General features: G+C 37.8%; 1 protein-coding gene across 2 annotated transcripts in view; it reads left to right on the top strand.

Moving 5' to 3' along the window:
* ITGA2 (integrin, alpha 2 (CD49B, alpha 2 subunit of VLA-2 receptor)) overlaps positions 1–24,008 on the top strand; it is a 110,641-nt gene that overhangs the window by 50,308 nt on the left and 36,325 nt on the right. For both annotated transcript variants that reach the window (XM_010857169.1, XM_010857170.1), the window contains exons 4-14: positions 2,287–2,378; positions 5,628–5,742; positions 5,904–6,031; positions 8,616–8,764; positions 13,521–13,671; positions 13,952–14,117; positions 16,126–16,202; positions 19,153–19,291; positions 20,169–20,314; positions 21,769–21,912; positions 23,665–23,868. In XM_010857169.1, coding sequence (XP_010855471.1) covers positions 2,287–2,378; positions 5,628–5,742; positions 5,904–6,031; positions 8,616–8,764; positions 13,521–13,671; positions 13,952–14,117; positions 16,126–16,202; positions 19,153–19,291; positions 20,169–20,314; positions 21,769–21,912; positions 23,665–23,868 — 1,511 coding nt within the window. The remainder of the gene's footprint in view (positions 1–2,286; positions 2,379–5,627; positions 5,743–5,903; positions 6,032–8,615; positions 8,765–13,520; positions 13,672–13,951; positions 14,118–16,125; positions 16,203–19,152; positions 19,292–20,168; positions 20,315–21,768; positions 21,913–23,664; positions 23,869–24,008) is intronic.

Here is a 24,008-nt window from a genome sequence, read left to right as displayed (position 1 = left end):
TCGATGGATGTGAGTCTGAGTGAACTCTGGGAGTTGGTGATGGACAGGGAGGCCTGGCGTGCTGCGATTCATGGGGTCGCAAAGAGTCGGACACGACTGAGCGACTGATCTGATCTCATCTGATATTGTCACCCTGCTTATTTAACTTACATGCAGAGTATATTATGCAAAATGCCAGGCTGGATGAAGCACAGGCTGGAATCAAGATTGACGGGAGAAATATCAATAACCTCAGATAGGCAGATGACACCACCCTTATGGCAGAAAGTGAAGAGGAACTAAAGAGCCTCTTGATTGAAAATGAAAGAGAGTGAAAAAGTTGGCTTAAAACTCAACATTCAGAAAACTGTGATCATGGCATCCAGTTCCATCTCTTCACGGCAAATAGATGGGGAAACAATGGAAACAGTGACAGACTTTATTTTTTGAGCACCCAAATCACTGCAGATGGCAACTGCAGCCATGAAATTAAAAGATGCTTGCTCCTTGGAACAAAAGCTACAGCCAACTTAGACAGCATATTAAAAAACAGAGACAGTCCTTTGCCAGCAAAGGTCCATCCGGTCAAAGCTATGGTTTTTCCAGTAGTCATGTATGGATGTGAGAGCTGCACTATAAAGAAAGCTGAGTGCCACAGAATTGATGCTTTTGAACTGCGGTGTTGGAGAAGACTCTTGAGAGTCCTTTGGACTGCAAGGAGATAAAACCAGTCCATCCTAAAGGAAATTAGTCCTGAATATTCATTGGAAGGATTGATGCTGAAGCTGAAACTGCAATACTTTGGCCACCTGATGTGAAGAACTGACTCATTGGAAAAGACCCTGATGCTGAGAAAGGTTGAAGGCAAGAGGAGAAGGGGACAGCAGAGGATGAGATGGTTGGATGGCATCACCAACTCTATGGACATGAGTTCGAGCAAGCTTCAGGAGTTAGTGATGGACAGGGAAGCCTGGGGTGCTGCAGTCCACGGGGTCACAAAGAGTTGGACACAACTGAGCAACTGAACTGACTGATCATATTTGTAAGGAGAGAGGAAGGAGGCAATAAAAGGGAGTGACGACCAATCAAGAATAAAGTTAACTGGATGAAATTAATGTCTCTGGTACCTGGGAAAATGAGCCTTACGAAGAATACTCCCTTCTCTGAAACACAGAGGAAAGAAACAAGTCAGAATTCTAAAAGGACCATTAGGTAAAGATGAGAGAAGTTGAGATTACCCTTTGAGTGTGATTATCTTGTTTGCACTAGAGAGTGATGGAATCTGGGTTGAGTTTAGAGGCTTGAGAAGAAGGGTGAAGTTTTAAAATGGGCATCCTGGGAAACAGGGGATAAACTGTATAATAACACTTTTGAGCTCTCACCCCTAAATATGTATGTATATTTATTTTTAGAAATTTTATGCATATGTATATAAATGAGCAGATAATTAGGATTAGAGCTTCCCAGGTGTTGCACTGGTAAAGAAGTTTGATCCCTGAGTGGGGAAGATTCCCTGGAATGAGAAATGGCAAGCCACGCCAGTATTATTGCCTGGAATTTCACCATCAGAGTAGCCTGGCAGGTTACTGTCCATGGGGTCACAAAGAGTCGGACACAACTAAGTGACTGAGCACACACAACTTAGGATAAATGATGTATATACACATTTACAGAAACAGTGTAATTTTATGTATATGTATACGTGTGTGTGTCTGTATATATGTACACACATACCCTGGCAGAGATTAGAGGATAATGAAAAACTAATATGTATAGGTGTACAGGTATGTGTGCATGTGTGTTGATGCACATACACACCTTGGCAGAGATCAGAGGATAATGAAAAAAATGATATTATTGAAAAGAATTTCAATGTTCAGTAGGTCAAGAATGGATACAGCAAATGATGCCTTAGCTGAATGGGAGAGAGAAGATTGGAGAGATTTATCTATTATTCTATGTGCTAGTGTCATGATGGTTTTCTAAAGTTCACTTACTGTTGCTTTGGGCCAGATTCTACCATATGGCATTCTTTGATAACACTTTAAGAATGTTTTTTTCTGATCCAGAATAAAGCATTAGATGGAATCATCATGACCTTTGTAGACCCCACCCCCGAGGATCATATTCTGCAGCCTCACTCATTTAAGTGAGCAGCCAGATCAATGAAACATCTCATTTCCATACACTTGATTACCCACCATGAGTACTAAACTCGATGCTACATATAAACCTGAATGTACATTGAAAAAAAAAGTCTTTAAATGATAATTTAACCACTTTTAAAAATCTTCTCCCCTTTGAAAGCTTCCACGAGCATGTCCAATGTTACTGAGATGAAAACCAACATGAGCCTTGGCTTGACACTGACAAGGAACGTGGGAACAGGAGGATTTCTTGTGAGTGTTTACTTTTCAAAGCCTCATTCCTCTCAAGTATGAAGTCAGTGTCTTCCGACCATCCCTCCTAGCAAACCAAATCTTGAGGTTTAAATGTTCGAACTTGAATTTTGGATAAGTTATGCTAGAGGAGAGCCAACATGAAAAGAACAATGTGTTGATATGTAAGCATCTTAAGATATTTAGCAAAAATATTGCCACAGAATGTTTTGGGGAAAGAGGGCAGAAGGAACAGCGATTCTTTGCCCTTGAAAAATGTGTTTTGTATTTGTTGATAACAACAGAATTCTAGCTCTCATTTCCCCTTCCTGTAGAAACATTCTGGATAGGTACAGCTAGTTCAGAAAGCAGATTTCAAAGCTACGAAGTACTTTTGTTTTTAATAATTTCTGCTAATCATTGACTACTCTGATATTATTTAAAGCAATGATCTGGACTCATTTCATGTTAGCATTTACTCTCATTTAGTTTCTAGAACACTGTGTAAAGACCACCACAAATCAGAGTAAAAGAGAATGCTGTATTTAACAAGTAGTCTGGGGACAATTAATTGGTGAATATCTTGCATATCCAGGTATACTTCCAAGTGAACTAAAGAGTTAATCTTAAAAACTAGAAGAAAATGGAAGTTTTCTGAGAGAATTTCTGACCTTGGAACTAACAGAAAAAATAATATAGAAAATTGTTAAAAGACACGAGTATGTTAAAAAAAAAAAAATCATCACACACCAAAAGATAAAAGAGGGGAAAAAAGAGTTTAAAAGCAAACAAAAACCCAACCTCATTTGACATTTCTACCAGCCCATGTAGGTGTGACTTAGCTGTATATCTCTGTTAAAATCATCTTAGAAAGCTTGATTATGACATGTTGCATTGACATGCTAACTTAAAAGCCTGTGTATATAAACAGATTTCTCTAAAAATGTAATCAATATTGAACAATATGATTCTGTTTTTCCTGAGAGATATTAGACTTTGGTACCACCTAGTAAATTAGGTGTTGCTTGTAATATATGTTAGATCAATGCATACATGAGTATTTCAATGAATCTTCCTGGTTTATAATCTTCTGAAGTCTTTATCATAAGGTTGTTTTGTCTTTCTTGTTTCTTTTTTTAAAGTTAAATAAATTAAAAAAGAAAATATATTGAGGTATAGGGATTACAGAATATGCTTCAGAGTTTTTAAGCTGTAACTTCAGATTTTTAATCTGTAACTTTATCAATTTTTATGTAACTGTAAAACCTTTTATAAACCTTATATATAAAATGAAGTTGAAGGAATTTGAGGTTAATTTAATAGTCAGTGTAGCAAGTAGAAGGAAAGAGGGAAAGAGAAAAAAAAGAAAGGAAAAAGAAAAAAAGCTAAGGTTTCCTTTCCATACCTAAAAGGTCAAAATCTCAAGATACTTTTAAGAATACTGTGGAAAAGACTGACAATCATCACATTTTTTGAAACTTCTTAAGTTCTGGGCTTAAAGTCGGAATGTTGTTCTGGCATTAACAATTGGCATATTCTAATTTCAACTCCTTAATGTTGTTTTCCATTGCTTTTACAACCAAAAAATATTTTTGAATACTTCATGAGTTAGTGTTTTTCAGGGTGATTAAGCTACACCAATTTGGGGGTGTGGATGTAGGAAATCAGTAATTGGTATCTCATTCGGTAAACATACCCAAGGCATCAATTGTGATTCTCCCCTAATTGGCAAAATGAACCAGTTTTATAAGGGAAAAACTGTGCCTTGCTCATTGAGCATGAAATATGACCACAGCTGCTTCTCCTTTGAGCTACCAACAATTAAACTGGGTCAAATAAGTTCCCTTTCATTCTTCCAATCACTTTGTGCAAGTCCACACTTTTCAGTTAAGTTTTAATAGTTGTTCCACAGCTTTACATAAGGTTAAACTTTGCAGATTTTTTTAAGATCATGACTAGACTTGTCTTCCCCATTTTTTCTCGTTCCACATCTAATGATTTGTATTTAACCTAATATTTTCTGCCTGCAATGCAGGAGACCTGTGGTCAATCCCTTGGTTGGGAAGATCCCCTGGAGAAGGGCATGGCAACCCACTCCCGTGTTCTTGCCTGGAGAATTCCATGGACAGAGGAGCCTGATGGGTTACAGTCCAAAGAGTCAGACATGACTGAGCAACTAACACACAGACACTTGATATTTCCCACATGATTTAATCAGGAGTTCTTGCCGTTCAAGGGCTACTGAAAGGGAGAGCTTTGGGACTGGGTTAATGGTGATATTAATAACTGGAGTATGATGTGCACACGAAGACAAGCGCCAGCTTGGATGACTGAAGGTTCTAGGGAGTGGACGTAGGCAGCTCTTTGAAGTCCTCAAAGAAATGCTTTGATAACTGCAGAGTTAAAAACTGGCAGTTCATGAGCCTGCTAGTTCCTGTGTGTTTGTTTAGCATGTAGAGTGTTTCAAGGGTGTTTTTTTGTTTTAATTATAAATTTTCACAGAAAGTTTTTGCTTTGATTCTCCTTGAGCATTTGAGAGGTTCAGCCACACAGGGCCTGTTTCACAGCAGCCAGTGGGCAGGAGCCACAGTGGTCTGCCCTGCACAGCAGGTGTGGGCTCTTCACTCACCGTGATGTCTACACCTGGCCCAAGCTCTCTGCCAAGCTGCCTGCCTGGCCCATGGGGACACAGGGTTTATTATTTGTCCTGAATAGTGAAAATGGAAGGGACAGGAGGAGACATATGTTCAAGGCATAATACTGCTAATGAGGCTGGCTAACAATGACATATCATTTGCTATTTACCCAGTACTGTTCTAAGTGTTTCATAGACATAGACTCATTTTGTCTTCACAACAGCCTTAAGTTAGGAGGTCTGATCATCCTCATTTTATAGATGAGGCAGGTGAGACCCGGGTACCTGAGAGACAAAAAATGAACTTGGCCCCTTTTTTCTCCTGGTTGTTCTCTGGAAGGACAGCACCCCTTTTCTCTGGTTTGGTGGGTCACCTGATGGGCTCCTCCCTACACTGACAGTCCCGTTGTCCCTGTCCTCGAGACGCCTGCCACCGGGCATAGCACGTCTGCCACCCTCTCCTTCCCCCTGTGGGCTCCAGTGTACTTTCTCTCAAAGGCGTTGTTGACTTGTTAGTTTCAAGAGTTGATGATTCCTAGTGTCTTAAAAGGGAAATGATTCCTGAGCTTCACAAATGGCAAGGTGGAAGGTTAACATTTTCTATGTATTTTGTCATTGTTCTCATTTTTTTTAAGACCTGTGGTCCCCTGTGGGCACAGCAGTGTGGAAGTCAGTATTACACAACCGGCGTTTGCTCTGATGTCAGTCCTGATTTTCAGTTGCGGACCAGCTTTGCGCCTGCAGTTCAGAGTAAGTTATGAATGTGCCAAGGGTCTGAGCAATGCCTTACTTTAAAAGAGGGGAAAAATTGTATCAGCAAGTGCCATTCTCTTTTACTCTGTCGCGTTTCATGTGGATGTGACCTTTGTCTTACCTATGGAAATATGTTTCTTTTGTCATTTCCTATGTAGCCTGCCCTTCCTTCATAGATGTTGTGGTTGTATGTGATGAATCAAACAGTATTTATCCCTGGGATGCAGTAAAGAACTTTTTGGAAAAATTTGTACAAGGCCTAGATATAGGCCCCACAAAGACACAGGTATGGACATCCTTTATATAGACCCTAACCCACAGGTTTCTTTCTGAGAAAATATTACTAGAGATGAGATCTTCATCTTTGCATTTGTCCAATCCCCATATTAAAGGCATTTAATGGTAGTCTTGAAAGTTAATTGAAATTTGTGCTACGTTGAGTTATTCTATTGTAACTTTGCCTAATGCTGGTCTTTTAAGCATGGGTTCCTATTTCTGACACAGGCATTGGATATGTGATATAGCATCTTAATTATCTTTTGTTGCTAAGTTTTTCTTCCATTAACTCATGCACTAATCAGTACATTTAAAAATCCATTATGTATGTTTTTTTTACACACACTTGGACTAATAATGGTAACTTTCTCTTTTTACTGGTGAAAAAATTATTTTTTAAGTCTAGGATTTTTATAAATAAGTTCATAGACAGCATATTTCTGCCATAGCTCAGTTGGCAAAGAATCTGCCTGCAACGCAGGAGGCCCCGGTTCAATTCCTGGGATGGGAAGCTCCTCTGGAGAAGGCATAGGCTCCCCACTCCAGTATTCTTGGGTTTCCCTTGTGGTTCAGCTGGTAAAGAGTCTGCCTGCAATGAGGGAGATCTGGGTTCAGTCCCCGGGCTGGGAAGATCCCCTGGGGAAAGGAAAGGCTACCCACTCCAGTATTCTGGCCTAGAGAATTCCATGGACTCTATAGTCCATGGGGGTCACAAAGAGTTGGACACGACTGAGCAACTTTTAGTTCAGTGTCATAGTCTAGGCTAAACTTCCATTCTTTACAGAAGTCCTTTCAAGAGTTTTGTGTAACTTTATGTTTTAAAGAGTCTTTGGTTTTCATTCTTCCTGTGGTAGGTAACCAAAATTAAGGAGCAGAAAGGTCCTGCTTTTATAACACTGAATAGCATTTTTAAAGTTTTGGGTTTTTTCTTTCTTTCTTGTTGGATCTGCCATTTTCTGGGTCATCCTGGCTGTAGGAAAATATTGAACCAATATCAACAGGAACCAGTTTACAGAGTCACCAGTTCCTATGTTGCATCTGATGCTCCAAGGCCCAACAGTTATTAGAACACTTTCCCCTAAATGCTTTGCAGTTATCTGTATTGAAATTTGCCTTTCTGCATCTCTATACAGTATTGTAAAATACTGTTGCATGTTTTCCCCATTGACATTGCTTTTCAATACCAAGAGGATATTAATATCCATCAAAACTTTGAAGGTTTCACTGTGGGCTTTCACTGAAAATTCTGTTAAATAAGACTAAGTATCATACTGGTTTCTAGAGAACATCGCTGTTGAAGCCCCTCATAAGAGAAGTTTTCATCTGTATCTATTTATTTTCTGTCTCTAAATGAATTACCCCTGTAACGTCACTTACTGTGTTTAATAGTTTCCATGTGGAATTCCTGACCTTCTTCTCCTATCTTGCAACCCCAGTGCATCTCCTTCATATCTAAAAGTGGTTTTACTCAGCATCTTCTTCCAACCTAAATGTGACCTTTCTGTAAGCCCTAATCTGCCACATCTTCTCTTCCACCTTCCTCCCTCTCACACAGAAGTTGTGGGGCTGTGTCAGGGGGTCACCACTCTCTTCCTCTCAGCTTAGATTTTGAGATTCTTAAGAGTTTCCATTGGTCCTTTCCTCTCTCTCAAGTCTTACATCTTACCTTGAAGAGAGGAATTCAACAATATCATGTTTTTTTGGTCATTTTCCTAGGCCTTCCTGGCAAAAGCAGCTGATTGATCTCAGAAATCCAGGCCTTGCCCATTCCACCTTCCTTACACACTGGCCTCTATTTCAGCGACTCTTTTACCACTGATTTTCTTATAACCACTTCCCACTCTGGAAACCCCAAATCCTAGGCATAGGGAGTGATCTCAGTGCTGAGTACAGGGACATTAACCAAAGTGTTTGACCTCCTTGATCTAAAGGATTAGGGTATGTGCTCAAACGTCTTGTTCGGAAGTTGTCCTACGTCTCAGCTCTCCCAAATAAGACTCTCCAGTGGCATTTTCCCTGAAGACCAGAAATGTCCTGTCCAGAACACACATATAGCAGCTTCCTTTCTAACATCTGTGATGAGAGGAAATCCAGCACAGTGAAAACATTTATACTGACTGCATTGATTAGCAGTCACTTTTCCTAGTATTCAACTATACTTCCTTGTTTATTAGATAATTACCCTCAGTTGATGAGATGTTATATTCCGTTCATGATTGCTTGTAATGGTTAACATGTATATATCCTTTTGTAACTAGAAAATCTATTTAAATCTTCCTGTTATGAACTTTATTCTACTATTCATCCATATGGCAGTGCTTTAAAAGCTGCAGCTATTATTCTTGAGAACCATATGGCACATAAATGGCACATTATCATGCTTGTCAATAAGTCCCACTGCTGTACACTGATGGCCTCTGACAGGGAAGTTATCCTATTGGAAGAAAAATAACTATTCTTAAGAAAAATTTTGGAAATGATTCCCTTAAGCTATCAGCCCATATATAAATGCACTTCTGATTTTTATTATATTGGTTACATAGGAATGATTTATAACAATGACAAGCCTGTAATAAACTTCTTTTCTCTTAAAGATGGGGTTAATTCAATATGCCAATAATCCAAGAGTTGTGTTTAACCTGAATACTTTTAAATCCAAAGATGAAATGATTAAAGCAACATCGCAGACATTCCAATATGGTGGAGACCTTACAAATACCTTCAAAGCAATTCAGTATGCAAGGTAAGTTATGATGCTAATAGGTCAATATGTTGATAAAATATAAAATAAAAAGTGCTCATAAGTAAGAAAAGACAAAGAAAAATATATGGTGCATGCATGCTCAGTTGCTCAGTCGTGTCCAACTCTTTGCAACCCTGTGGACTGTAGCCTACCAGGCTCCTCTGTCCATGGGATTCTCCAGGCAAGAATACTGGAGTGGGTTGCCATTTCCTCCTCCAGTGTGTCTTCCCAGCACAGGGATTGAACCCACATCTCTTGCATTTCCTGCATTGGCAGGTGGATTCTTTACTACTGCACCACGTGGGAAACCTAAATATGTGGTCAGTTCAGTTCAGTTCAGTCGCTCAGTCGCATCTGACTCTTTGCGACCCCATGAATCACAGCGCTCCAGGCCTCCCTGTCCATCACCAACTCCTGGAGTTCACTCAAACTCATGTCCATCGAGTCAGTGATGCCATCCAGCCATCTCATTCTCTGTCGTCCCCTTCTCTTCCTGCCCTTCTCCTCAGAACTAGTAGAGTAGACAAGTCTGAACATTCTTTTACTTGAACACTTTGAGAAGGCATAAGGGAATAAAATTTTTAAATCTTTGATTTCTGTGACTTTTATAAGATTTTTTAATATTTTATATGAAGTAAATAAAATGAAATTAAAAGACCTTGGGTTAAGTTGGACACGGAGCAATCTGCAATTATTTGTTACTATTTATTAATGCAATTATTTGTTACTATTTATTAAGACCACAAACAACTTGAGCTAGTGGGATACTTCAGCCAAATTAAGAATAGCCATAGAATCTTAAGTGTTAATGACATAGGAGTCTGAATTGAAGGACTCATTCTGCTTACTCTCTGGGGCAATTTCATAACTATATAACACTCTCCTAATTCTTAGCTCAGTGTCTCTATTTTCTTAGCACTGCTGACCTTCATCTTCACTCTGATTTGATCAGATACCTTTACCAAAAAAGTGCTAAACATTCTCATATTGTTTAAAAATTATAAATGAGAACAGTACGCTCATCTTCCTTTAAACCTACTTTTTGCCCTTTTCCATCTGGTTATGCCTTCCTTCCACTGCCATAATTCCTTAAAAGAAGTATCTATGTTCCTTTCTTCATATCCCTGAAACATATGGCTCTGCCACCAGGTAAATGTGGTTTTGCCTCAAGCCTCATCCTCTTTAGCTTCCCTTATCATTTGACAATAATGAGCATGCGGTGCTATTTCAACCCCAGATGCCTTGACAGCACACACTTCTTGAAAACCTGCCAACTTTTGTCAACAAGTTTGCCTCTTCATTGGCTCCTTTTCCTAGTTTTTCTTCACTAAACAGAGTCCTTCTTTCATAGCTCTTTTTTTCTTAGGTGTTGTATCCACTCTCATGGTTACATGAGCCATCAGCCCTGCCTGGCTTACCCTACGGCTATGTCATCAGCCCTGACCTCTCTCAGAATTCACACTGGTGTCCAGCTGATGCCGAGTATCTTTATTTGGAGTGTTGGCTCACTTGTCAAACTGAGTGCTTCCTAAACTGGCCCTGTGCTTTTCCCTTCCCCTCCTCGTGACTCTGCCATTTGATTCATTGTCCACCTTTCCTCCTTGTTATTCAGAGTGTAAACTTAATGGTTTATTTTATTCTTTCTACTCCTCTTTAGGTCACATAATCTGGCCAGTCACCACATCCTGTCCTCTTCTATTTCTGCATTTCCTATAATATCTGTCCTTTCTCTTTTCAGTATATTCTGTGTTCTAGTTGCTGGTTCTGTCAACTGCTGACTCTCCCTATATGTCTCAAGAGTAGATGCCCTACAAGAGAAGATATGATTGGTTTGGTTAAGTTATGTCCCTATTGAGTTTTGCTTTGGAGCCAAGCTTTCTCATCGGCTGCTGGCCAATAGCTATTATGCAAAGTACCCTTCCTCGTTCAGTAAAGCAGGCTGAGGGGAGGACTAAGATGACGTAGAAAAATGGCCTCCTAGGAGTTAGAAACAGTAAAGAGCCTTTATTTTTAGAAGGGAATGTGGGTGTGACATTTTTCCCTGGAAAGAGCCTAGGGGCCTGGCAAGCTTTCTTCTCAGGGAGAATAGGCACTTTCTGAGAAAATGGGACTCATATGGCTCTTATGATCTTTTCAAAACTTTGTTTTTCTCCCTGTCATCCCTCTCTCATCATTATTTTCCAAGCTAACAGGAGTCTTTCCATTGTGAGGAGAACCACCTTTTTACTCATTCATTCCAGAATTTAATTACATCGAATTCTTTTTCTCTTTCTTCTTCTTTCTCTTTCTTGATCTGTTTCTTTACAACATCAAATAGAATTCTGATACTCCTTCAGTGAATGTTTCCATTTTCTGTTGATCTTATTTGATTTGGTGCCTAAAGTTACAATTTACTGTTCCAAGCCCTGCAGATAATCATGGGTTTCCCAGGTGACGCTAGTAGTAAAGAACCCACCTGCCCATGCAGGAGATATAAGAGACCTGGGTTCAATCCTTGGGTCGGAAAGATCCTCTGGAGAAGGGAATGGCAACCCACTCCAGTATTCTTGCCTAGAGAATCCCATGGACAGAGGAGCCCCATGGACAGGCTGCATTCCATAGGGTTGCAAAGAGTCAGACTTGGCCAAAGCAACTTAACACACACACAGGTCATCAAGACTAAATGAGGCATAGTTTCTACTCTCAGCAAATTTATAGTCAGACATGAGCTCTACTGTATGTCATAAAGAGTATAATTCACTTAAAAAATTATTTGATGTGAGTATAAGAATTCAAATTTGGTTGAGAAATATGAACTATTTTTCAATATTTCTATATTCTGCTATATAGAACACAGAAAAGCTTTAGGAAATAAAATTATATTCTCAGTTTTAAACATGTTGAATTAAAGAACTCTGTACACTTTCAGGTGAAAATATTCAATGCATTGAATACACAAACTTGAAGATGGGAGGGCTGAATGGAAGAAAATATAGATTTTAAATTGTCATCATGTAAGTGGCGGTGGTAAACCTATATGATGACACCAGAAAGAATGTGCAACAAGCGAATTCAATAGACAGGGAAAACGTTGTTGGACACCTGGCTAACCAAAAGCTGAATCCCTGCTTGTTGAATCAAAACAAATTTCAGTTTAAATCTAAGAAAATGAAACAACTAAAGGACTATGAGAAAACTTGGCTGATGAAAAATAAAAGTCTTAGAGATAAGACCCTTTTAAAATGACATGTCAAATATAAAAGACAGACACAAAAAGTAATGGATTTGATTATACAAAAATATAAAATTTCTGCACAATATCAACATCACTAAAATTTTAAAAATGATTAATGAACTGAAAAAATTATTTACAGCATATATGACAAAGGATAATTTTCTTTATTAACAGAAATTTTACTAATCAGGAAAATGATGAAAAACAAAAATTAGCAAATGTAAAGAAATATCAAGAGTTCATGAAAAAAGAAATATAAATGGCTAATAAACATAAAAATACTCGTCATTCTTCATAGTTAAAAAGTACATAATAAAACAACAATAATATATTATTTTTCACTTATAAGAGTATCCCAGATTAAAAAGTATTAACAGTCCTCATTGTTAAGGAAAGGAGATGGAGAAAATTGCATTCTTGTACACTGATAGCAGTATAAATTGGAAGAAATTTAAAGAACAATTTAGTACTATATTTATCAAAATTTGAAATGTGTAAATCCTTTGTCCAAATACTTTCATTGCCATGATTTTATACTACTGATGCATTTGAAAAATTATGCCAAGATACATACGCAAGGACATTCATTATAGCATTATTTGTAAAACCAAAAATGGCCTAAATGCATAATAATGGGGAGTTGGTTAAATAAACTATGGTTCCTCAAAACAATGAAATATTACATAGCCATTAAAAAAGGAGAGTTCTAAACTAGTGATTACTAGTGGGGTGGTGGGAATGCAATATAAAGGTAGGGGAGTGGGAGGCACAAATTATTGGGTATAAGGCTCAAGGATGTAATACAACAAGGAGAATATAGTCAATATTTTATAATAACTGTAAATGGAAATTTACCTCTAAAATTATATAAAATGAGTATTTTTTAAATGAAAATTTAGAAATCAAATTAAACACAAGGAGAGTTCTATATGTGCTGGTATGGAAAGCTCTCCATCAAAATGAAAAACCACTATATAAAATATGTCCCCACATAAAAGTTTAAGGAGTAAATTTTGCATATATTTCTCTATATGCAACATTTTCTAGAAGGAAACAAACTGATAATAGTGATTACCTTTGAAATAGTGGCTTGATGTAAACTTTTTGTTTTATAACTTTCCAAATGCTTTAGATTTCTTTTACCATATATATTTATTACTTTTAAAAAAGCAATTTGTTATTGGAAAAATGCAGATCCAATGAGTAAAATTTATGACAAAATGAATTATCTTTGCTCTGTTGATGAGTTTAATTTTCTTAGCAGAGGATAATTCTAAGGATTCCTGATGTGAATACACATACACACACACTATGAAAACCATGGGAGCTATTTTTAATGCCAAGTGAGATTTACATTCTTGTATGTGTCTCTACTACAAACTATAAATATAATATAGTTAAAATGTCACCAGAACTGATAGAGCAATTCTAAGTCGCAATAGGTTATATTCAAAGAAGTCAGTTTCATAGTCACTTTTCTAACCAGAGGTCCATGTATTAACTTTATCCATCGATAGTGAGTTTTTATTTTATCTGCCACAGAGATACCGCTTATTCAACGGCTGCTGGTGGACGACCAGGTGCTACCAAAGTTATGGTGGTTGTAACTGATGGTGAATCCCATGATGGTTCAAAGTTGAAAGCTGTGATTGATCAATGTAACAAAGACAATATACTGAGGTTTGGCATAGCAGTAAGTGGCTTTTCTTTTTACTGGTCTTTCAGTTCATAGGGAAATATTCCTTTAAGACTATACTTTCTTATTGCCTGTTCATAGCTTCATATAAAAGAATATTTTTACTCTATCTCAGCATCTTGCTGATTTTCGGTCATGCCAACCAAAATGATATGGAAGTGTTGCTTATTTTACTTCTGTGAAAGGCCTATCGTGTTAAAAAATAGTCTAGAAAATATTAACAGGAAAATTAAAGTACAGCACTGATGGCCCTCTCCTCTCTCCCTCTGTTTTCAAGGTTCTTGGGTACTTAAACAGAAACGCCCTGGATACTAAAAATTTAATAAAGGAAATTAAAGCTATTGCCAGTATTCCAACAGAAAGACACTTTTTCAATGTCTCTGATGAAGCAGATCTACTAGAAAAGGCTGGGACAATAGGAGAACAAATTTTCAGCATTGAAGGTAAAAGAACTCCTTCTCAGAATTTTCTTTCAAACACTTTTCAAAGATACAAACTTACCAGCATATAAGGGGAACAGAAGGGATAATTGGGGGATTGGGACTAACATATCCACACTACTGTCCATAAAATAGATAATAAAGACCTACTGTATAGCACAGGGAACTCTACTCAGTACTCTGTCATGGCCTATATGGGAAAAGAATCTACAAAAGAGTACATATATGTATAATTAAGTCACTTTGCTGTACAGCAGAAACTAACATGACATTATAATCAACTATACTCCAATAAAAATTGAAAAAATAAAAAAAAAGTAACATGTTCTTAAAAACCTTAAAAAATTCTTTATTACCAAACACTCTTTTAATTAATTGGCTTCCCTTGTGGCTCAGCTGGTAAAGAATCCACCTGCAATACGAGAGACCTGGGTTCGATCCCTTGGAGAAGGGAAAGGCTACTCCAGTATTCGGGCCTGGAGAATTCCATGGACTATATAGTCCGTGGGGTCACAAAGAGTCAGACACAACTGAGCAACTTTCACTTCACATATACCTTATAAAAGAGAACTCATAAGTAGCATCAATAAGGAAAATAAATAATGATGACTACATAGCTTATAAAAGATGAAATACAAATGGTCAATCAACAAAAGAAAATATTCCCAATTTTAGTAATTATTTTAAAATTTAAATTAAATGAATGTTTCTTTGTGCCTAAAAGACAACAAAGATTAGTAATGTTTAATCTTGGGGAGATTATGGGGAAGCACAGAAGCTCATACACTATTGATAAGATTATAAATTGTATAACCTTTGGGAGCAGCAATGTAGTACCGTCTATTATAATCATAAATAGTTTTACCTTTTTATACGGCTTCCATAATTTACACTGAAATTCTTAAAATTTGTTTGCAGTAAATATGTATACTTTTTAGGTTAGAAAAATACAGTGAAGATTTTTAATAGTTCAGATTTTGAGGAAACATTTACCAGATATATAATAATTTACTTCTGTGGCTTGGGAGGTCTAGTCACTGTAGAAATATCATATGTTTAAGACCTCACTGTAAGGAGGACTAAAAAACAATTCCCAGTTGGTAAAAGTCCCACGTGACCTAAATCCTAGTTCCTGATGGTTAACCCAAATAACTCTCAGCAATGAAGTGAATATTTTATTGAGCACTTGCTATGATCAAAGGGATTGCATAGATTAAGTATTAATCCTTATAATCAAATCTTTATCTCCTGATAGATTAAGTATTAATCCCTATAGTCAAATCTTTTTCTCCTGATTATCCATTGGAAGCATCTATCCAAACATTTTTATTCTTCACTACATTAATGTGACAGTCTGCAAACTTTTCTTTTTGTGAAGACTAGTGAAAGGTAACCACTTTGGCTGCTCTATATGGAAAAAGAGTTCTAAATGAGTCTTATGTGCTAGTGTCAGAGGTAAGCACATACGCAGAACTTGGACCAAACCTCTAAATTGGTAAAATTCCTCCTCAATCTTGAATCCTGGTTCCTGAAGCCAAATCCAAATATCTCTCAACACAGTCTTCACCACAGATCAATTGCCTGGCTCCTCCGACTATATCTGAGATACATGTGCATTTATTAGTACCAATATTTAAAAGCTAAAAATTCAGTTAGGTCTTTAGCAAGTAACAATCATTTTTAAAAAGAAAAGATAATCATGTCAGTTTTCATCTTACCTCATCCTCTATGTTGAGTGTTTCTTGATGTCAGGAATTTCATAGTATACCAATACATACATGAATGCACAGTCAAGATTAGTGCCAACTTCAGACTACCTGGGAAGCATTGTGGATTTCTGCATCTGTTAGGACACTTCCCTAGAGGTTCCTCCCTCCCAGTTCTGTATTTTTGAGTGGACATCAGAACCGTGTGTGTGTGTGTGTGTGTGTGTGTGTGTAGGCACATGTGTTTGAAAATTTGATTTAAAATCGGTAACAGTGATATAATTTTTGAAACTGCTATTTCCCAGGTACAGTTCAAGGAGGAGACAACTTCCAAATGGAAATGTCGCAAGTGGGATTCAGTGCGGAATACTCTCCTCAAAATGTGTGTATATCAGATAACTTCCAGCCATGCTGCCATTTGCCTTGACACTTCTGGGCCCAGTAGCCTTGTCCTGAAATAGGAAAAACAGCCATCTAGTGATCAGCAGTTCTCACTCCTAGTCACGGTCATTTAGTTTCTTTGTGCTGCTGGTTTATCATCTAAAAAACAGAGGTTAAGAATGCCTTCCCTCCCCTATTTTACAGGGATTTTTTTTAATGGAAAAAAATGGTAATATACAAGAAAGCCTTTGAGTGCTCCAGGGGACAGGCAGTATATTAACTCAAGGTATTATTACTATAGGAATTTTCTTTATATCAATCAACTGCTGGAAAAGTTTGTTTAAAACACAAACTCTTATCATCACTGTCATGGTTGAATTCTGAGTTATTTGAATATCTGTTTTTTAACAGCAGAGACAGAAAAATAGTTGAAAAGGTAAGGAGTTAGAGAAAGAGTGAGATGAGACATCTTAGCTCAGGGAAGTCCATTCTTTCTCAGAGACACCATCTCACAGGTCTCGGATTCTAATCCTACTCAGGATATGAGTGCAACAGTAGTAAAAGAGGCAAAGAGACAGGTGACCCTGGGAAATACTCAGGGAACAGGATTTGACTGGCTGAATAAAGGCCCAGGATCAGGTGTTTTTTTTTTGGTATAATAAAAGGTGCTAACATTCTCTGGATCATCAATCGTTAAGAGATGCTCCTAAAAGTTATGGGTCTTTCCCTCAGAAAAAATGTCAGTGAACCTACACAAAGAATTTTTCACACAATTTCCTGAAATTTTGTATAGTTCCTGAAGCTCCTTCCTGTACCCAGATTTTAGAGTCCAGGATTTATGACAGTCATTCACATAATTCACATAATTCACATGGTCTCTTATCTTCAGAATGGACACATTATTTCCCTATTTTTTTAATGGCTTATATTTTTCATTCCAAAATCATACCTTGAAAACCATAATGGAGAAGAATATGGAAAATAATGTCTATATAATGAGATCACTTTGTTGTACAGCAGAAATTAATATGATGTTGTAAGTCAACTATACTTCAAGAAAATACATTTTAAACAATAACAGCAAAGCCCCAAAATTGTATCTCTGATATTTTCTAAGATCAAAAACTTGTAAATAAGGACTTCCTTGGTGGTCCAGTGATTAAGAATACTCTTTGCAATGCAGAGGACTTGAGTTCAGTCCCTAATCAGGGAACTAAGATCTCACTTGCCCTGGAGCAGCTAAGCTCACCCACCACATCTAGAGAGCCCGAGTGCCACAACTAGAGAGTCTGTGTGCAGCAGCGAAAGATCTAGCCACAACTAGACCTAACAGCCAAAATAAAATAATTAGTTAATTGGTTGATTAATTTTTTAAAAAATTTAAAAATAAGTCCCATCCTGACCATCTGCTTCCTGCGATGACTTATAGCTTTGAATATTCAGATTGGGTTTTGAGCCAATGCCGAGTGGCCTGTCCTCTTTCACTGGTGCTGACCAATGGCTGTTTTTCTTCCCATAGATGAAATATCATATCTTCAATTGCTTTCTGTAGCTGTGCCATTCTCAAATAGATGGGATAGGAGAGAGAGGAATATTTGAGAAGGAGTTAAAAAGAAAGAGGAAAGGGACTTCTCTGGTGGTCCAGTGGTTAAGAATTCGCATTCCCATGCAAGGGATGTGGGTTCAATCCCTGATGAGGAACTAAGACCACACATGCCACAGGGCAGCTAAGCTCGTGTACCACAACTAGCGAGGACCACACACTGCAATGAAGACCCAGCACAGCCAAAAAATACATAAAGTAAAATGTTTAAAAGAAGAAAGAGGAAGGAAGCTGAAGATAAGTCAGGTCAGAAGAGGGCTACCACATGGGTCTGGGGGAACAGTGCCCACCTCTCTTCCTCTGGCAGCATCACTTCCTGTTTCTTGAGCATGTCTCCTAGCCCCAGCTCTTCTTAGGAACACGTTAGGCCAGAGGCTCCCTTCTGACTCCTTTCTAAAGCTTACAACTGTTCAGCATTTGCAGATGTGCACCTTTGCATGGAAATTGGGAGATGGCTATGTGCCCCTCCTGTACTGTGGTACAGATTTATCTTTAAAATGTGTTGTACTAAACAAAGCCTAAAGTAATACAGCCCATGGGAAGGCTTCTTTTCCAGCACAAAATGTATCAAAACAATTTGGAGATATATCAACATACAAAGTTTTTGGTTGAAAAACCAAAATTCAGCTGAGTGAATCTGAAGATCTAATTGGCTTTATTCAATGATTCATGGGATTCTCTTGTAACTCAGTCGGTAAAGAATCTGCTTGCAGTGTTGGAGACCTAGGTTTGATCCCTAGGTCGGGAAGATCCCCTGGAGAAGGAAATGGCAACCCACTCCAGTATTCTTGCTTGGAGAATCCCATGGACAAAGGAGCCTGGCAGGCCACAGTCCATGGGTCTGTAAGAGACATACATGACTTAGCTACTAAACCACCACAATGATTCATGAATTGGGCAGCATTTCATTAAGCAAACAGAAAGATGCTCTAAGGAGCTGTAGAAAATGGAAGGCTTTTATGGGCAGAAGGGGAAATGGTCAGACTGTTTCAGGCACAGTCACCTTCACATAGGGGACAGAAGGGGTCTCTCAGGTGATTACCTCACTAGTGCTGACCAGGGAATTGCAAAGTGACCATTTAAGATGACCTTCCTGGGAGAGGTTGAAGTTGCAGTTGGATTGGGTATGGTGTAAGTTTGATGATGTAGACTTGGCACAGGGGATTCCATTTTTGACCTGTTGTCTCTCTTTTCTAAGCAATTCATGTATACTTTGCTTATTTTGCTTCATCTTAGTTTTTTTTTTTTCTTTAAATTTAGACCATTTGTTTCAACGTTTTGCCCACCCGACACTCTTATGCCTTACAGGTGATTTGTTTTAAGGCTTCTCATTTTTCAATTATTGTAGAATATTCTGATGCTGGGTGCAGTAGGAGCTTACGACTGGAGTGGGACTGTGGTCCAGAAGACACCTCATGGACATTTGATCTTTTCTAAACAAGCGTTTGAACAAATTCTGCAAGACAGAAATCACAGTTCATATTTAGGTAAGACCTACCAGCACTTGGCTCAGCACATTTAAGTTGCTTCCTTTAAGCTAGTCTCTTGTTGGATTTCAGGATCAGTTCAGCAAAACACTTGAGCTGTCATCTAATTACACATATTTCAGCTGCCTCTGCCAGTCAGGCCTTAGACCATAACTACTTAATGAAACACTGCATGTTTGACTCGTTAATCTCTTCTGGTTGTTCCAGCAGTTGTTAATCCTGGGACATGACTGTGTTTCTCCAAAATAGAAATAGTACCTAAAAGTCAATACCGTAAGTGGTAGTCTTGCATCAATTTGGAGTCTCCAGTGTGTCTGTTCGTGTAATAGGTAGTCACCAATTTTGAGCACCTCCTATGGGACAGTCCCTGAGTTGGCTAGTCTGTCTACATAATATTTAAATACTTCCAACTATCCTTTGAAGGCAGTACTACTATCCTCATTTTACCTTTCCAAAGAGGTTAATTACTTGCTCAAAGATAAAAAACTTAACAAGCAGCGAGTCCAAACTTTGAACCAGAGACTGACTCCAAAGCCTATGTTCTTCCCACTGTGCAAATTTCCACCTTTTAAATTCATTTAGTTATTCATTCTCAAATATTTGTTGAGTTCATAAGGAGCTGATGAGGACAATGCAGAATCTAGGGTCAGCTTTATGGGGACATGTTCCACCTCCACAGGGCAGAGTTTCTGGCCAAAGGGCACAAGCAATTCGCCTTAGAAAAAGCAGGAGGATGCGACCTTCGTGTTATACTCAGGAGCACGAGCAGCTGTGTGTCACACTAACAAAAGGGCCCTCTGATCATCTCTGCTAGCTTCACAGGCTTATCTGGCCAAGATATTCAACAGCACCTACTTTGTAACCCCTTCTTTCCTAGGTTACTCTGTGGCTTCAATTTCTACTGGGAACGGTGTCCACTTTGTTGCTGGTGCTCCTCGAGCAAATTATACTGGCCAGATAGTGCTCTACAGTGTTAATGAGAATGGCAATGTCACAGTTATTCAGTCTCACAGAGGTGACCAGGTAAATTCCGTGTTTAAGCAGGTGCAATTAATTTCATGGACAACCGAGGCTTGTGGGAAGGGAGGAGTTAGTAGAAATGGAAACTAAGGTTTATTGAGTGCCTACCCTGTAGCTGCCTCTGTGATTTGTGTTTACTTGAATATTCCTTAAATATTCACAATACTGAGATCTACCATCCCCTTTTGACTAGCTGCTGAGAGTTTAACTACCTTTCTAAGGCTACATAGCTTTCACGGGGTTGAGTTGTCATTAAAGTCCAATGATGACAGACACCTAACCACTGCTTTATAGGCAAGCTCCAATAAGGAACCAAGGATCTGGAGAAGGAACAAGTAGACAAAGGGAGCAAAGGAGCATCAGACTGAGCTACAACATCTGGGCCTGCACAGGTGTCCTGTGGCTCTGACATTTCTAAATGTCAACAAGTTTGACATTTCTAAAAGTAAAGCAGCCCTTTTCTCTGTCACTTCCTTCTGATGTGTGGCAGTTTGGTCGTGAGGGCCAGTGATGCCTCCCAGTCAAGTCCATGAGAACAAAAGCCATAGAGTCCTATTTTCTTGCTAAGTAGTTTTGACTCCTGAGCTTAGCACATATTTGAAATGCACATCACTGTACTCCAACGACCAACAGAAAATTTTCTTCCTTAAATCAGAGAAACTGACTATCCACAGATTCCCTTCTCTAATATTAACTCTGATTCACTGTCTCTATGGATTTTCCTGGAGGAAGAAGATCTGAGTCTTTGACTTCCTTGACCACAAGTCCGCTGTGGTCATACATTTTCCTCCTCTTTAGTATCTTAAAGTTTATGGTCTTCCCTGGTGGCTCAGACGGTAAAGAATCCTCCTGCAAAGCGGGAGACCTGGGTTTGATCCTTGGGTCAGGAAAATCCCCTGGAGAAGGGAGTGGCAACCCACTCCAGTATTCTTGCCTGGAGAATCCCATGGACAGATGTCTGATGGGCTACAGTCCATGGGGTTGGACACGACTGAGTGACTAACACGTTCACTTTCTTTTATGTTTTATCACAGAAGCCCTGTTATTTGTTCAACCTCCCTCTTCCCTGCCTGCCTTTGTCTACAACACCTCATAAAGCTTCTAAGTGTTCCTTAAGTGTGGTCTTTTACCCACCAGCATCAGAAATACCTGGAGTGCTTGCTTAAAATACTGTTTTCTTGATTGCCTATAGACATTGCATCAGAGTCTCTGGAAATGGCTCTTGGGAATCTGTATTTTACAGGTGCTTTTTTGGTGACTTTTGTGTACCCTGAGTGCTAAGAAGCAAGTGTTAGATTGTGACACAAACGGAGAGAAGGGGCGATGTTATGTCTTTATGTTCCTAGCACCTAACAGGCAACAGATGCTCAATTTTTGTTTGTTGACTGAGTAAATAAAAATTTAGTGTAATACTAAGAGTAGAAGAACCCTAATGTTGATATGCTTTATTCCTGCAGATTGGCTCCTATTTTGGTAGTGTGCTGTGTGCAGTCGATGTGAATAAGGACACCATTACAGATGTGCTCTTGGTAGGTGCGCCAATGTACATGAATGACCTAAAGAAAGAGGAAGGAAGAGTCTACCTGTTTACTATTACAAAGGTAAAAAAAATTATTAAACTGATTTCATTTCATTTGCTTTAGTATTGATAAATGAAGTGAATCTGCATTTTTGCAGATTAAAGACTTTATTATTAAATAAAAGTATGGTTTATATTTCATTTTGAGGATGTCACCATTGTTATAGTTTTAAAAATCACATTGAAAAGCATAACCTGGAACTTAAGGTATAGTGTCCTGCCATCTTCCACAAGAGGTCTTTGAATATATATTTTCTTTACAAATAAAGTTATTATAAATGCATGTTGTTTTTTGAAATACATACACACACATGCATATACATCTGTGTGTTTCCCAAATATCTCATTCAATTATTCTTCTTTGCTATAAAGATATAACAATAACAGGGCAAAGCTACTTTATTGACATTTGACAATGGTAAGGACAAATTGTACAGGGCACTTTAGAAATAGCCATATATTCCTGTGTGCTTTCTACATTAGTTTGTCAAAAAATTCCACTGCTTGGTGTAACATTTAGGTATATATCCAAGTCTTGGAAATTCCAGTTCTTACACATAGAACTGAGCATACTCTAACATGGAAAAGCCTAGTTTTACCAACTTATAGACTGGACTAAATCCATGCACATAATTATAGTGAACTTAGTGAAACCTGAAAAGAAAACCAAAATTAAAGGCACAGATTGACATAGAAAATTAGATGGCTAGATAAGGAAAGGATGGAAAAAGAGAAGCTGATATTAATGTAGTAAATGTTATATTTAACTGTTGTGATATTTTGTCCTACCTTATTTAAATTAATATAACAGCCCTTAAACAGAAGCAATTAAAACAATTTTAAAGCTTATAAAGTGTAATTAAGTATTTAATAAGGGAAGAACATATCTACTAGTTTGAAAATTTAACAAATCCCCAGCTTCTTAAATGTTTCTTGCTAGTCAGATATTCTGAATATTATTAATTGCTAAAGGTGAAATGATCTTTTAGTATTTTACCAGACTCAGTCAGTAATAAATTAATTTTCATAAGATTATTATAGAGGAGAAAGAATCAAAACAGACTCAGTTTCATGGTTGAAGAGCATTTCTTTCTTATGAAGTCATGAAATATTTCCATTCTTGACTTCAAAATCTGCAAAAAAAGAAAAAGCCCACAATTGTATCTTTTACAGGAAAATGTCTTTTCTTTGGCAGAAATATTCAGTGTTTTGTAGAATGGAATATTAACAATCTCATCTTTCATTTCCTATACCATAATTATGCCACTGTTGTTCAATAGCTCTTAAGTAAAGAACTATATTAAGATATTGTGTTTTATTTGTTTCTACATTAATTTTATTAAAGAGATTAGTAGACTTTTACCAGAAATTTTTTAAATCAAAAAATTTTGGAAACAGATGAGTGAAGATCCTAATATTAAGGGGAAAAAAGACAAAGAAATGGACACTCTTATGTAGGTTGTACAGGCAGCCTACAGAAAAGAATTGCTTCTTTTCACCTTGGTTTATGAGCAGATAGCCTATGACCTTAGTTTCAGTATGGCACAGTGATTCATTTGTACATAGGTAGGTAGGTAGATGGATACATAGATTTTTTTTTCAGATTCTTTTCCTTTGTAGATAACTAAAAACTATTGAATATAATTCCTTGTGCCATACCGTAGGTCCTTGGTTATCTATTTATATCTATATTTATACCACTATAAATATATAGTAGTATATATTTGTTAATGTAAGGTTGGCTTTAATTGTCTCCTTTTTCCCTCTTTGCAAGGGCATTTTGAATTGGCACCAATTTCTGGAAGGCCCCAAGGGTCTTGAAAATGCTCGATTTGGTTCAGCAATTGCAGCTCTTTCAGACATCAACATGGATGGCTTTAATGACGTGATTGTTGGTTCGCCTTTGGAAAATCAGAACTCTGGAGCTGTGTACATCTACAATGGTCATGAGGGCATGATTCGCTTGAGGTATTCTCAGGTAATCCATAGCTTTATGGTGATATGTATACATGTGAGTATCATTGTGTTAGAGCTAGAGAGTATCATGTGGATCATCCAATCCATCTCTCTTACTTTATAACCTAATTCACTTATTCATCAGATCTGCTGTGCGTCAAG

Source organism: Bison bison, unplaced genomic scaffold (genome assembly GCF_000754665.1).
Source record: "Bison bison bison isolate TAMUID 2011002044 unplaced genomic scaffold, Bison_UMD1.0 scf7180017864378, whole genome shotgun sequence".
Lineage (NCBI taxonomy): Eukaryota > Metazoa > Chordata > Mammalia > Artiodactyla > Bovidae > Bison > Bison bison.
The sequence above is the reverse complement of the archived record's forward strand: the minus strand, read 5'-3'. Positions and strand labels throughout refer to the sequence as shown.